The sequence below is a fragment of the Hyalella azteca genome, unplaced genomic scaffold (assembly GCF_000764305.2).
Source record: "Hyalella azteca isolate HAZT.00-mixed unplaced genomic scaffold, Hazt_2.0.2 contig7632, whole genome shotgun sequence".
Lineage (NCBI taxonomy): Eukaryota > Metazoa > Arthropoda > Malacostraca > Amphipoda > Hyalellidae > Hyalella > Hyalella azteca.
The window spans coordinates 167,627-181,341 of record NW_025937753.1 but is presented as its reverse complement, the minus strand read 5'-3'; the positions used below and the strand labels follow the sequence as shown (position 1 = coordinate 181,341).

At 39.9% G+C, this 13,715-nt stretch overlaps 2 protein-coding genes across 2 annotated transcripts; one reads left to right on the top strand and one right to left on the bottom strand.

Annotated features, from left to right (window-relative positions):
* Positions 1-5,162, bottom strand: LOC108680727 (trissin receptor; the record flags this gene model as incomplete). Its single annotated transcript, XM_018169613.2, is given in 5 exon segments — positions 1-250; positions 667-732; positions 2,998-3,157; positions 4,203-4,347; positions 4,855-5,162. Coding segments are annotated over 5 exon segments (907 nt in total), but the record flags the coding sequence as incomplete, so codon positions are not given.
* A 7,303-nt stretch (positions 5,163-12,465) lies between these two features.
* On the top strand, positions 12,466-13,563 carry LOC125178175. Its single transcript, XM_047881325.1, has 4 exons — positions 12,466-12,469; positions 12,960-13,153; positions 13,303-13,385; positions 13,506-13,563. Exons 1-4 carry the CDS (start codon positions 12,466-12,468, stop codon positions 13,531-13,533), a joined length of 309 nt encoding a protein of 102 aa, XP_047737281.1. The 3' UTR covers positions 13,534-13,563.
* The last annotated feature ends 152 nt before the right edge of the window (positions 13,564-13,715 follow it).

Genomic DNA, 13,715 nt, shown 5'->3' with positions numbered 1-13,715 from the left:
CCGTCACGGAGGCCGATGGTCTCGGGCTCGTTCGAATGAACTTCCCAGTTTCAGAGTATGAAACTTGGGCAAGAAGTTTAGAGGAAGCGCACAAAACATGAGCGATTCTCAGGTACAAAATTGTCAGCAAAAGGAGAGGCAACAAGAAGAGCAAAATCAGGCTGACCACGTCCCATATTTTCGTGTCGAAGAGATCACGGCGTAAAATACACATCGCTTCTTTGCCGCCTTCAACGGGGTACTCTGCCACCTGCAATCGAGGCAAACGTTTGGGTTGATCAGCGCTTTCCGAAATTGATGTTTTGGTAAAATTATTTTGACCTTATTTCTGAAGTATTGAAGTCTTTGATTGAGTAAGATTTCTTAAAAAAATATTGCTGAATTAAAAAAATAGAATGAAAATAGGAAGTTTTTTCAACATCAAGTAAATTAAATAAATTCTTTGCTATCACGGCTTCAAACACCGAACAGGCAAACTAGATTCAAACCAAATAAAATAACTCAGTTCACGAGCACTAAGCGAAGCAACTGAAGCACTTCAGTATATCAAAGCATAATTTCAAGCTCTAACTAATTGTTGAGGTTTATCATTATCCGACTTATAAAAATTCCAGTCGTTGTTATACATCACAGCTTTCACTGCCATAAAAGCTCTACGAAAATTACCTCGAAGTAAAGAAGTCGAGGACAGGAGTAGAGGGCTGAGAAGGCCCATACGAGCACCATCGTCGTCTGCAAGTGAGGCAATTTTATTTTATTAATATCGAACGGTGAAATTCTTCAGTTTTTTCTTACAATTGTTATCGATTGGTTTTTCTGCACATTTACCGAAAATTTGAAATCACAATCAATTAATTGCGCAGTTGTAAACAGTTGTAAGCCATTCGTTGGCTTTTTCTATGATGTTTCTGAGAATGATTATCTGGTCGACAATTTCTCTGCTCTTCCTGAAGCCTGCTTGTACGTTCCAGAGCACTGTATCCACTCCACCTTGTATCCTGTTGATGAGGATCTTGCTGAGCACCTTGCTGGCCAGAGACAACAATGTAACTCCCCCCAGTTTCCACAATCCTGAAGTTTCCCCCGTTTTGGGATTTTGCAAATGTGTCCTTTGGTTCACTGTGCTGGAACTGTCTCTTGTTCCCAAATCAAGTCAAATGTCCGCTTTAATTCTAGGCTGGTCCGTACGATATCTGCATTAAGTAAGCATTTCGGCTGAAATTTGGTCTGCCACAGGGGCACCTCCATTCGTGAGAGTCTTCAGTATCAGTGCGGCCTGTATTCCCTCTACGTCTGGTGCCTCAACTGGGATCTCTAGCTCCTGTCCTTCCTCCTGTGATGGTCTCTCTGGTGCTTCTCTATTGAGAACTTCCTGGAAATGTTCCTCTCATCTCGTCATTCTGGCCTCCTACCTCTTCAGCAGCTCCCGTTTACACTCTTCACTGCAACAGTTTGTCCGGTGCTGGTACTCTGTCCAGTCCGCCGCTTCACGATACGGTACAATTCTTTTTGTCTTCCGTTTTCTGCTGCGTTCTGTGCGCATTCTTACAACTGTTATCGATTGGTTACAACATTCTTACAACTGTTATCGATTGGTTTTTCTGCACATTTACCGAAAATTTGAAATCACAATCAATTAATTGCGCATTGTGGGTTCAATTCAATTAGTAATGTTGTTCAGCATGATCGAAGAGCTGTAGTGGAAAGCTCTACAGGAACAATTTATTGCTAGCCCGCATGTTTCGGTCAATGGTTAGCAAGCCCGTCTCACTATTTTGTTTCGTACAGCGCTATATCAGTAGAGATAGGTTTTTCCTCACATAAAACTCGAATTGTAGTTTGAAGGCTTGGAAATAAATTGGATTTTTCCCAAGCTGATGCCGCTTCGTGGGATGCGACACGTCTGCCGCCCAATATAACTTCACTGTTACCTTGTTTAAAAATTCAGCTCAAACCAGCATGAAATTTTTGACAGTACTTTTAACAGTCCAACGTCTGCGATCAATTAAAGGTAGATGGCATAGAGGTATTTCTTTGCTCATATCTCTGAAGCGAAAGTGTTAATTTTTTCTCATTATATCTACTCCCATATGATACATTATTAGAATACTGAATAAAAACTATTTATGTGTGAAATTTGGAAGTTATCATCTCTGAAACTGAATGAAATTATCAAGTGCAAAGTACTTCTCTCATGAACTTTAAAGAGTGATTCAAAATATTGTCCCACGAGGATGACTATAATAATAAAATATCGCATTAATCTTTATGCAGACTAAGAGCATAAACGTTCAGGCGTACAAATGCGTGGGCGATTTTCATCCCTTAAGCAAAACTGTGCGTCATTCTAATATGCATGCAAATTATACGAACAATATAACATGTTTGATGTTCATGATGAGTAAAACGCTGTGCCATTATAATTTCAATGCAAATTATATGAATAATATGATATCATTGATGCTCATGATGAGCGGCAGCTATGTTTTAACTCGTCGTTCGAGTCATTAAGTTTAGCATCAAAGTAGCTAATGAGCGAATTACAGAGATCCATTAAGAGACTACTAATGAGTTTAGACCGTGGCCTGCGTTTTGACCATGACTGTCGTTGCGTACTCAAATGTTACTTGGTTTAGTAAAAATATTTTACAAGCGTATCTTGCACCAACTGTGACATTTTGCTTTTTGATAAACACGAATAGATAAATGAGTTAGTGTTGCATTGGCATTAGGCTTCATGTCTCTCCACTCCAGCAATTTTTGTCATCAAGCTCAGAACGAGCAACTAAAATACTGCCTCACCACCACGCCTCAGTACCACGCCTCACCACCACGCCTCACCACCACGCCTCACCACCACGCCTCACCACCACGCCTCACCACCACGCCTCACCACCACGCCTCACCACCAAGCCTCACCACCACGCCTCACCACCACGCCTCACCACCACGCCTCACCACCACGCCTCACCACCACGCCTCACCACCACGCCTCACCACCATATTCCTCCTGGTCAGAAGGCTCTTGGCGCGCAGAGGCTCGACGATGGCGAGGTATCGCTCCCCCGACACAGCCACCAGAATGATGACGGACGCTGTACAGCTCAGTGACGTCACGAAGTGGTACATCAGGCACAGGAACTGTCCCAGGTACCAGCTGCAGGGCACAAGACTGGTACATCAGGCACAGGAACTGTCCCAGGTACCAGCTGCAGGGCACAAGACTGGTACATCAGGCACAGGAACTGTCCCAGGTACCAGCTGCAGGGCACAAGACTGGTACATCAGGCACAGGAACTGTACCAGGTACCAGCTGCAGGGCACAAGACTGGTACATCAGGCACTGGAACTATCCCAGGTACCACTGGCAAGGCATCAAGAATCTGATGCAAATTTTTCTTTGCATATCTGTTCCTTTCTATGTCAGAACACAATACCTGAACGGATTTAAACAATTATTCAATAAACACAAAGCTTTTGTTCTCCTCATGTTGGTAAAAATTGTGCAATTGAAGTTGATGTGTTAAAAAATAATTTGTTTCATGATAATTATGACGGCTGCGCAAAATATAGTCTGCTCCAAGAGATCAAAGTAATCCAAGGTGCTTTCTGAAGGCGTCAAATTAGACTGGGATTCTGAAGTTTCGTTCTTAATTTGAAATGCAGTGAAATTCCCGCAAAGTTTTCACGGCTATTCAGTTCACTCTGAGAAGAGGGGCAAAATGTCTTTAATTTCTCCAGTGCAGCAGACTTTCTTCTCCAGTGCAGCAGCTAATTGTTAAGGAGTCTTTCTTGATCTCTGGTTAAGTGAAATGAAGATTTTTTAAAAATTGGATGTGTGGTATGCAAATATTTTTGATAAAGAATAATTAATCGGACGATTGTTTAAGCCAAATAATATAAAATTTTTGAGTCCAAAGATAGGTCAGGAGATGAGTAAATATTAAGATTTATTTGGATTATCAGGGAACTCAAGTCACAACAGCAAGTTCCATTTCGTATCTGACCCCGGTTGATATCAACACTCAAGCATGCAATAGGCGCTTGGAAACATGTGCGGTATTCGGGATACTAGAACTGTGATATTTGGGTCGACTTGCACCAGTTTAAAGCACTATTGTATGATAGACAATATTGCTCGCTACAGCATGACTCATGAGTGCATTACTCACAATTGCATGACTCACTCTTGCATGACTCACTCGTGTATGACGTACATGGCGAAGTTTTGGTACACACAAAACACGGCCACTCCGAGATCTGCTACGGCCAAGTTGGTGAGGAAGAAATTGGTGTGACTGCGCATGCGTCGATGCAGCGTCATCACCAGCACCACCAACAAGTTTCCTGCGCGAAATTTATTATAACAAAAAATTACTTCAGGTAATGATATAAAAATATAAATTACTTCAGGTGCTATAAAAAATAAATCGGTTGAGATTAATGCAACGTATATGTGTGTTGCAACGAATATTTAATTCGTTAGATTTTTTGACGAGTGGAAATTATTTTCTTCAGAAGGTTTTTGACTCCAAGAATTTAAGAGCCAAGCAATTACTGCAATGGAGTTCTCTGCCACGTAGCCTTAATTGAAGCCCGAGACATATTTTAACAGCAATTGCAGGCTCGCGCGTTGTCTTCAGGCTTGAGACTGCAATTGATTCGACATCAAGATTTTTGTGAAGTAAACGCGGACTTTGATCATATCATACCTTTCATTGTATTGAACAGAGATCATGCCTTAAGTTTAATTATAAAGCAAGTGATATGTCTTTGCTGAACTCTTTGCAATGTTCTGAAGAAACAGGACAAACTAATAACATTAAAAATTTAAAAATCTTCATGTAGACTCACCGAAGAATGCCAGAATAAAGACGAGCGAGTAGAGGACGAGCAGCGGAATCTTGACTCGCGGCTCATTGAAGATATAAAAATCTGAGTCAGAGTCGAGGTAGGAATTGTGCGTGTCTTGGCTTGCGTTGAAGAAACCAAACGTCGATAATGACGACGGTAAAGAAGACGTAAAAGCGTCATCAATATCTGGAGTTAGCGTGCCACTGGAATTCAAAACGTCATCCATGAGCAGTAAATTACGTGCTTGGAAATCCAGAGCAAGAATGAAAGAAGGTTTGCCGGCCATGCTCTCAGATGGATCAAGATTTGGCCACACGTGATACTCTAATTGTATTCTGATCCTAAAATAACAAATTTCATTTTTGTTTCTACCATAAAATATTTGTATATGCTTTATTTTAGTGTTCTCTGTAAAATGTTTGGAATAAAACATGAATAAATCAGGTATCAATACATAACGTTTCGGGACATTCTCTCACAAAAGACATTACCTGTACCAAAAGTTATGGACCTTATATAACAGATTAAGCGCTGATATATAAAATTATTAGGCTAATAAATAAAGCAGTAGAAGCTGAGACCATTCGATCAAGTATTACCTTTTTTGAGTCACATTGATGTGCTGATTATAAAATAATTATTAATAAATTTAATTAATAATTAATTAAATTAATTATTTAATCGAATTAATTTAAAGTATTGAGTGTAGCAACCTGAGGAGGGTTGTACGCTATAGAGAACATTTAAAGTTGTACACGCAGCACCCATCAATGCAAGTCATTTTGCGCTCACTAACAACGTATCCTTTTTGTAAAGTAGGCTTGTGACAATATTGCTCCGGTTTGTCATCTTCAACTGAGCATGGAAGAAAGCAATGGTGAGCTACAGTGCTCAACATTTTTTATGCTGTTCTTATGCATCAAGGTTATGTTTGATATCTTTGCTTTCTTCTTCAACTCTATATAATGATTTTGTTATATACGGCTTATTGTCTGTCACTGAGAGTGAACAACTATCAGGAGATTTATTTCACTCTCAGGATTATTATCAGGAGATTATATTTTAATATCTGTATTTTTCGGATATTTTCACACATTTTCATTCTAATGATGGAAAATAACCGAAAGTTATCAAAATGTATTTACTATTCGCATAAATAGAAATGATAATATATTTTTCAAGTTGTTGAATCTTTGTACAATGGGATCTTTTTTTCTAACTGCAGCATGATTGTCGATTTGTCCTCTTGTTTCAACAATAATGTTCATAATAGAATATGTTATCTAATATTTTACCCGTTTGTCTGAGGCTAATTGTGAGTGACACGTACATTAGTGACTTCTGCTGACGAATGTTCATGCTGAGGGACATGTTATGTTTTTTATGATGCATTGAAATTTGGAGAATGGTATGGATATGATGTTACTGCATCGCATATAACACAAAAAAACAATTAGAAACAAAGAAACTTAATTAAAGAAAGATCAGTTTACAACTAGCACAGCAACAGCTGAACAGCAAAATTCCGCTTAGAACCTTCGAATACATTCTCTTCGACTTAATTCCCTGTATAAAATGCCGCATGATCGGTATACTCATTTCAATATTCCTAATTTGTACAATATCCCGACACGATGTTATCGTGGCTACGGGCTCGAATAAACCCCGTATTTATTTCTAAGGCCAGGCTTCCATCAAACAAGCGGACTCTAGAATATATTATTGCATCCACAATGGCAGCGTATACAAGCCCGCACTAATGGAAGCTTCAAATCATTACAGCACGTGTTCCCCTGAACATCTCATACTCCAACATTTTATTTGAGGTTCTCGTATTAGACTGGTATCTATGCTACCACACAATTAACCCAGAGGCAAGCATTTAGACTCCCTGGCGCGCTGGGTATCCTGCCGGGCTGGGGTAACCAAGCTATTCCTTTAACACGTAAATTTACCAGCAACATCAGGGCAGGCTTTCAGTGTGCTCTTTACAGAAACAGAAGATAGATTAATTTAAATGTGATTTTCCATCTTCCATTGCTGGTGAACGAATATTTTCCATGAATATTTTCCGATGACGATAATGCGGAAACGCGAACAAAAAAAGAGTCGGCTTTTTCGCTAACTCTGTCGCTTTCACTGTCTGCCACCCAATGTCCTCCAGGAACACAGACTATTTCCCGTTTACAAACATAGCTAAACTTGTCCCTGCCATTTCTTTCAATGATGATTCATCCACAGCCCATTGGAACTCATGCATACAGAACAACAGGGCTATGAGTAACATCTTGGCTTCTATAGTTACCTATGGGACTGAGGCCCAAACAATCAATCTCACGAGGCCATGTTGACGATGGCTGAAGTACGGAAGCCATCATGTAATCAATTTTAGAGGAAGCTAAAGTAATCAAATTCAATTGTGTTCTAATAAATTCATTATAATTCATGATAATGGGATTTTCCTTTTTCAATATTTTCACTTCTTGTCACGATAGCCAACATTCTGAAGCTGATTTAAAACTTTGGAGCGCTTCACAAGAAGTTGATTGATTATTCGGCCCTTGCGTGAAAAGTTTGAGCGACAGAATAATGGTCGTATTAAGGATAGGAAAAAATACTCCAACTTTCTCCAACGGAACATTCTAGATCTCATCACAGGAGCTGAGCGAAAGAGTGCAGAGTTTGATCAAGTTAGTTTGGGATCCTTTGCTTACTGATAAAACTGTTAACATCTCACATGTTGTTGCATAAAATCTCAAACTTTCTTTATTGATAGATTCCAACCTTTAAAAAGTTCGATTTCTTAAAATAGTTCGATCTCTCAAAATTCAAGTGCCACTAAAACATTGTAGACTTTCGTTGATTAACGATTGAGGAAGCCTTGGCTGCTCTCAATTTAATATTTATAGTTTGAATAAACTAATATGTACATACCTTTGAAGGCTGTGCTTTCTCACGCAAAACTCACTGTACAGCACACGGCCAATTAGGCTCAGATATGAAGCAGGAAAAGGATGGCGCTTTCCAATCAATTCTTTGGTCTATGTATTTAAGCCTGCATAAATACTGATTGCTGCAAGTTATAAATATAAATGCGAAGTAAACAATAATTTTATAAACAATCCAAATAATTTCAGCTATTAAACCAAAGGAAATGGTTCAGAATGGCAGTTGCTACACTTGATTACTTACTCTAATAAGAGGTTCGGTTGCAATGAACCAAAATAATACAAGTTTCAAGGAAGTCAAATACTGCCGTGTTCAAGGTGGTGACGTTCAACTTCACACATAAATCGAATTTTCCTTTTATTTCCAATCCTAAATATTTATATTTTATTAATTCATAATTTCAAACGTAGACGCTACAACTGCACTGAGCTTGATTTATGTACGACTCGCATATCCTATGAAATTTTTCCATGATATGAAGCAGACACCATTGATGAATTTATTTATATGTTAACTTGTTACATTTTAACACCTGTTAAAATCTAATTTACTTACTAACTCAATTTACTAGTTCACTCTAATTAGGAGGCTCACTTTTACTTATCAAACCGTAACATATGAAATCTTTACTATGAACGATGTTTATTTTTCAGATAAAGTCTCTCAATACCTACGTTCATCGCTAGAAATGAGTAATTACATTCACCAATAAAGCGATTCCAGGAGAGCGAAGATAATCAGGTAATTTTGTCTCCACAGACGACGCGCAGCCGATAGCTAAATTCTGAGCCTTCTTCCTTCGGCCAGAAATTCATCAATTATTGGACCAGCGTCCTGCTCCGGAGGTCGAAGAGAAGCAAAATTTTGCAATCTTGGAGCTCAGAAGCTCTCCCAGAATGTTGGATGGCAAGTTATTTAAAACCAAATTTGATAATTAATGATTGTAATATATTGTAAAATAATAAAGCTGGCTATCTTCTGTGTGATACAAGGGAAAGACGAACCATCTCATGTAATGCCATGACGTGGTCTAGCCAGAGCCTCTGTGATACCATGTGGTCTACCGTCTCTGTGATACCATGACATGGTCTGCCATCTCTGTGATACCATGACATGGTCTGCCGTCTCTGTGATACCATGACATGGTCTGCCATCTCTGTGATACCATGACGGGATCTACCGGCTGATGCAATACCATGAAGTGGTCAAGTGGTCTAGCTCGTGTCTCTGTGATGCCACATAGTGGTCTACCATCTCTTTACGCATTTTCTCATTTATGAAAAAAGGCAATTTTGCGTTCCACATGTCCGTCCGCCTGTCCGTCCGCCTGTTTGTCTATCTGTGACTTCACGTTTTCGTCGATTTTGAGAAAATGCTCTCTTTGTCACTCACTGCAGTGAGTACTGAGTTACATTTTTTGACCAAGCGCTGTAGGAGCAAGCAAATTTGTTTAGTTTCTTTTATGTGAATTAAACAAGAAATAACTGACGATCAGCACCTTTAATAGAACTTACTTGTAAATTAAACATCGGTTAGTGAGTATTTACTTCATTTAAGTGATATTTACAGCGGAGATTCATCTTTCTAGCACAACACCTTATCAAATACCATCGAATATTCCTCGACTCAGAAAAGTGCCAGAAAATGAAGGTGTTCACGGTTGTAAGTTCGTGGCTTGTCACTACAGAAACTGGCGCGCAAAACGCCTCCTCATTACAGGGCAAACTCGGACCAACGGCGGGGAAACTTCGTGAGAGATTTTGCGCAATTGGCGGCCCCACAATTGGACGAAAAAAGTTCTTTGTGAACTCAAAGTTTGGGAGCGTGTCATGAGGGTGTGCGATCGACTTCAATTGCATCGAAGTTTTCAGGAGCTCTTAAATTCGATGTTGTAGCAAGTGAACAATATTCAGTGCATATTCCATTTTCCTTATTCATCTAATATTTAACTGTGCAACTAAAATAGTGGATTTCGCTTGAAAAAGCTGAAAAGAATTCAATTTCATTGCTGCTACACTGATGATTTTACTATTCTCCTATTAAAAACTCTACGGTCTAATGGAACCAATTAAACAACAAATTATATGAACTAAAACATAATTGTTCCGTCCCGTGCGAATGATTAAGCGTTTCGTTGATATGCGCTGTCAGATTCAAAAGCCCTAATTATGGAATTGTTTGAGCTCTCCCCTCGCCGCTGCGCCCCACGCGTTTCATTTAACAGGCCGCGCGGCAGGCGAGGGTTGACGCTCCAGACATAAAATACTTGTTGATAGCAGTTAATTATTGTCGAGGAGAGACTGCATCGCAATGTAGAATGACAGGGCAGGACAAAATTGACAGGAAAAACATGAAAATCTCAGCATTTAAATCATTCTCGAGGAGAAAACGCTGAAATATCATCTATAATATTGTGAACAAGTGAACATCTATAATATTGGACGCGTATAAGAAGTCCAACTAACTTCAATTTCCATCTTCATGGGGAATTTTGAGCTTGTAGAAAGCGAAATAAATTCTGGGATACCATTTAGTTGGTTTTAGAACTGTGTTATTAGCTTCACGGCAAAAACTTGAGATGAAGATTCATAATCCTGTATTGTTTAGTTCAAATTCAAATTCTCCTTTATTTATGAGGCCAATTATCGCACTCAATACAGTGAGGTCAGCACGAGAGGCAAGATGAGCTCTGATCGATAGCGTCATTTTATTGTCATTTCAACAGATGAATTTTGGTCGACAAGAATGGCTGTGCAACACAAGCCTGTCCATGATGATGAGTTGCTCTGTTGCTCTGACCAAAGAACAACAAAGCCACTTGATGATTTAGAACTGGACAAGAGGGTATCCATAGCAGGATCTCTGGTACACTGAGATAACGGGTGACATGAACGAAGTGATCGGCGGTTGTACAATAAGATTCTACCTCCAACTTCTCCAACTTTACTTCTAAGTGTATTCTACCTCTAAATTCTCGCTTTTACTGGTATCATAATTCCTTCTTTCCCAACCCTAATGGTATCATACCCCCAACTTCTCCAGTTTTGATGGCGTTTGGCCTCCAACGTTCCCTACTTTCTAGTAATATACCTCCAACTTCTGCTCTGTTCTCGAGCCAGCGTTGTTAACAATTCATTAATGCTCGTAAAGCCTATGTTCAGATGTATTTTCGATGTAAATTTTAGGAGTTCTTTCTGTGCACCGTTCGCGACTTCCGTTAATTAATGTCAATAATATTTCGCTTCCTGACCATAAACTTGGACACGTGCAATACTCCAGGCTTGCTAGAGATCAGATCGAGTTTCTGTCCTCAAAGAATCCAATCCCATTAGAGTGGCACGACTGCCAGCGCGAGACGCGGTGTTGATGGCTTTGTTTAGATTAGGATTTACATGGAGAATGTTTACATCTTAGGACGGTTGTCGTAATTTCTTGAGTCTTCCGAAGACTTCAACGTTTTTTTGGAACAAAATAATAGAAAATTAATATCTTATGTGACGCCATTCATTGTGATATTATATTTTTGTGGACCTGTTCTAATTGCATTTATATGAATTTTTGGTCAGTTGCTATATGTCTCACCATCTCTTATTTACTGGTGCATAAGGAAAAAATATTTTTCAAGCTCACCGATGCATATTTACTCTGTTGTTTTTTTCTGTCAAGTAATGAGGCAATATTGAGCGCAGGTCAGCAACACCGGTCGTGTAAGCTAGAACTCTAAAATCACCGGACACCGGAACATTGCACTGCTCGGCATGGACGCGCTCAAGAAGTCCAACTTATTCCTTGTAACCCTGGTAAAGTCGTTTCCAATTTTAGTTCATACAACTTGGAACCACGAACCAAATTCTTGCTTGCTTTCGGCCTTGATTTTTGTTGGCCTGTTTTTAAACTGGACTTCTATAAATATTTTTTAGCCTCTGAAAGATTTGCTCTTAGCATACAAAATGTTTCTATTACCGATCGTCCGGAATTTCTTGGCAACTTGCAAAGCCTAGCTCACCGTCATTTTTACTGTTTCAAAGCTTATAAAATGTTCTCATCTCTTTTCCAACACCGTGACACCCATTTGTTAAAGGGCTTGGCCAAAAATAAGGACGTAATCATTTGTAAGCCTTATAAGGGCAAGGGAGTCGTATTGGTTGACTGCAATGGTTGCAGCAGTAGCCTTTCTGCTCTCATTACAGACCCTTCTAAATTTATCGAAATTACAGATCCAATTGCTAAAACAATTTTGAAGATTGAGGATAAAATTAATAATTTTTTGAAAAAACTTAAGGATTCCGCTGCACTTTCATCTGAAACTTATTTGAAACTTTATGCCTCTGGCTCTTGCCCAGGTATTTTGTATGGCTTGCCAAAGATTCATATGCCATATTTCGCTTCGAAGTTTCAGTTTCGACCCATTTTTGATGCTTACAACACTCCGAGTTTCAATCTTGCTACATTTTTGGTCCCAGTGCTGAACTGTTTGAGACAACCAACCAATATACGGTAGACAATTCTTACGTTTTCGCAGACCGCTTGAAAAGTTTCACCAATGTTCAGGATTTGACTATGGCTTCATTTGATAAAGATAATTTGTTTACAAATATAACTCTCCATGAAACTATTGATATTTGCCTCAATTCATTGTTCAAGGAGATTAATGCCATAGTCATGGGTTTGAAACGTGAATTTTTAAATCTCTTATTGAATTGTCTGTTTTAATCTCGTGTTTTGTATTTGCCGGCAAATTTTACAGCCAAATTGACGGCTTGGGCATGGGTCTACCACTAGGTCCTACTTTTGCAAATATTTTCATGTGTTTTCACAAGACTAAATCGCTGGCCAATTGTCCTCCTGATTTTAAACCTGTTTTCTATAACCGATATGTCGATGATACTTTTTTACTTGTCAAGCATCCCTCTTATGTGGCCCTTTTCTCTGATATTTAATCCTCCAACATTAGTCAATAAAATTCTCCATGGAATTTGAAACCAACAATGGTTTATCTTTTCTCGATTGCAATGTTACAAAATCATTTTACTCTACACATATTTCAGGCATAATAGGAAAAAGTTGCTTGCAACTCAAAATTCTAGCGTGAAATTCTTGGGTCCCAGAATTTACTTGCTGTGAATATTTGCTTGGAGATTTCAATTGTCGCATAGCGCTGCCGGCCGCGTCGCTGGTGCCCGACGTGCCGTCCATCCTGAAGCAGCGGCCGCCTGCTGACGGCGACGCTGAGGGCGACGATGAGTTCCTGTGCCAGCCGCCCCCAGGGCAGCTCGTCGGTGAGGAGGACGAGGACGACGAGACCAGCGTCGAGGACGTGGCCGAAGGATCTCAGTGGCGCCTCTGGCGGGTGGGTGCGATTATTCCCGAGTACTTGGGTGCATCTCCGTTAATACCGTACAGACAATAAATAGGATAAGATTAAGAAGTTTAACTTTTCTGTACAGGTTGAATTACAGGCAGGTTGTTGTAATTATTTCCATGACTCTTCATTTTCAGGGCAGCACTCCTCCCCCCAGCCTGCGGGGATCTGACCCCGACAGCCCCACAACGTTGTGCCAGCTGCCGGTCTCCACCATCAGGTAATTTAACCGTTTAACAATTATTGCCATTTATAATAATTTATTATGATTGCATTCAGTATGATTAGGTGATGATATGCCTGTTGCCCGCGCCCTTGGACTCATTATCCCCCGTGCCAGGGTGACAACATTTAGTATCATTGGGTGATGATATGCCTGTTGCCCGCGCCCTGGGACTTATTATTCTCCGTGCCAGGGTGACAACATTTAGTATCATTAGGTGATGATATGCCTGTTGCCCGCGCCCTGGGACTCATTATTCCCCGTGCCAGGGTGACAACATTTAGTATCATTAGGTGATGATATGCCTGTTGCCCGCGCCCTGGGACT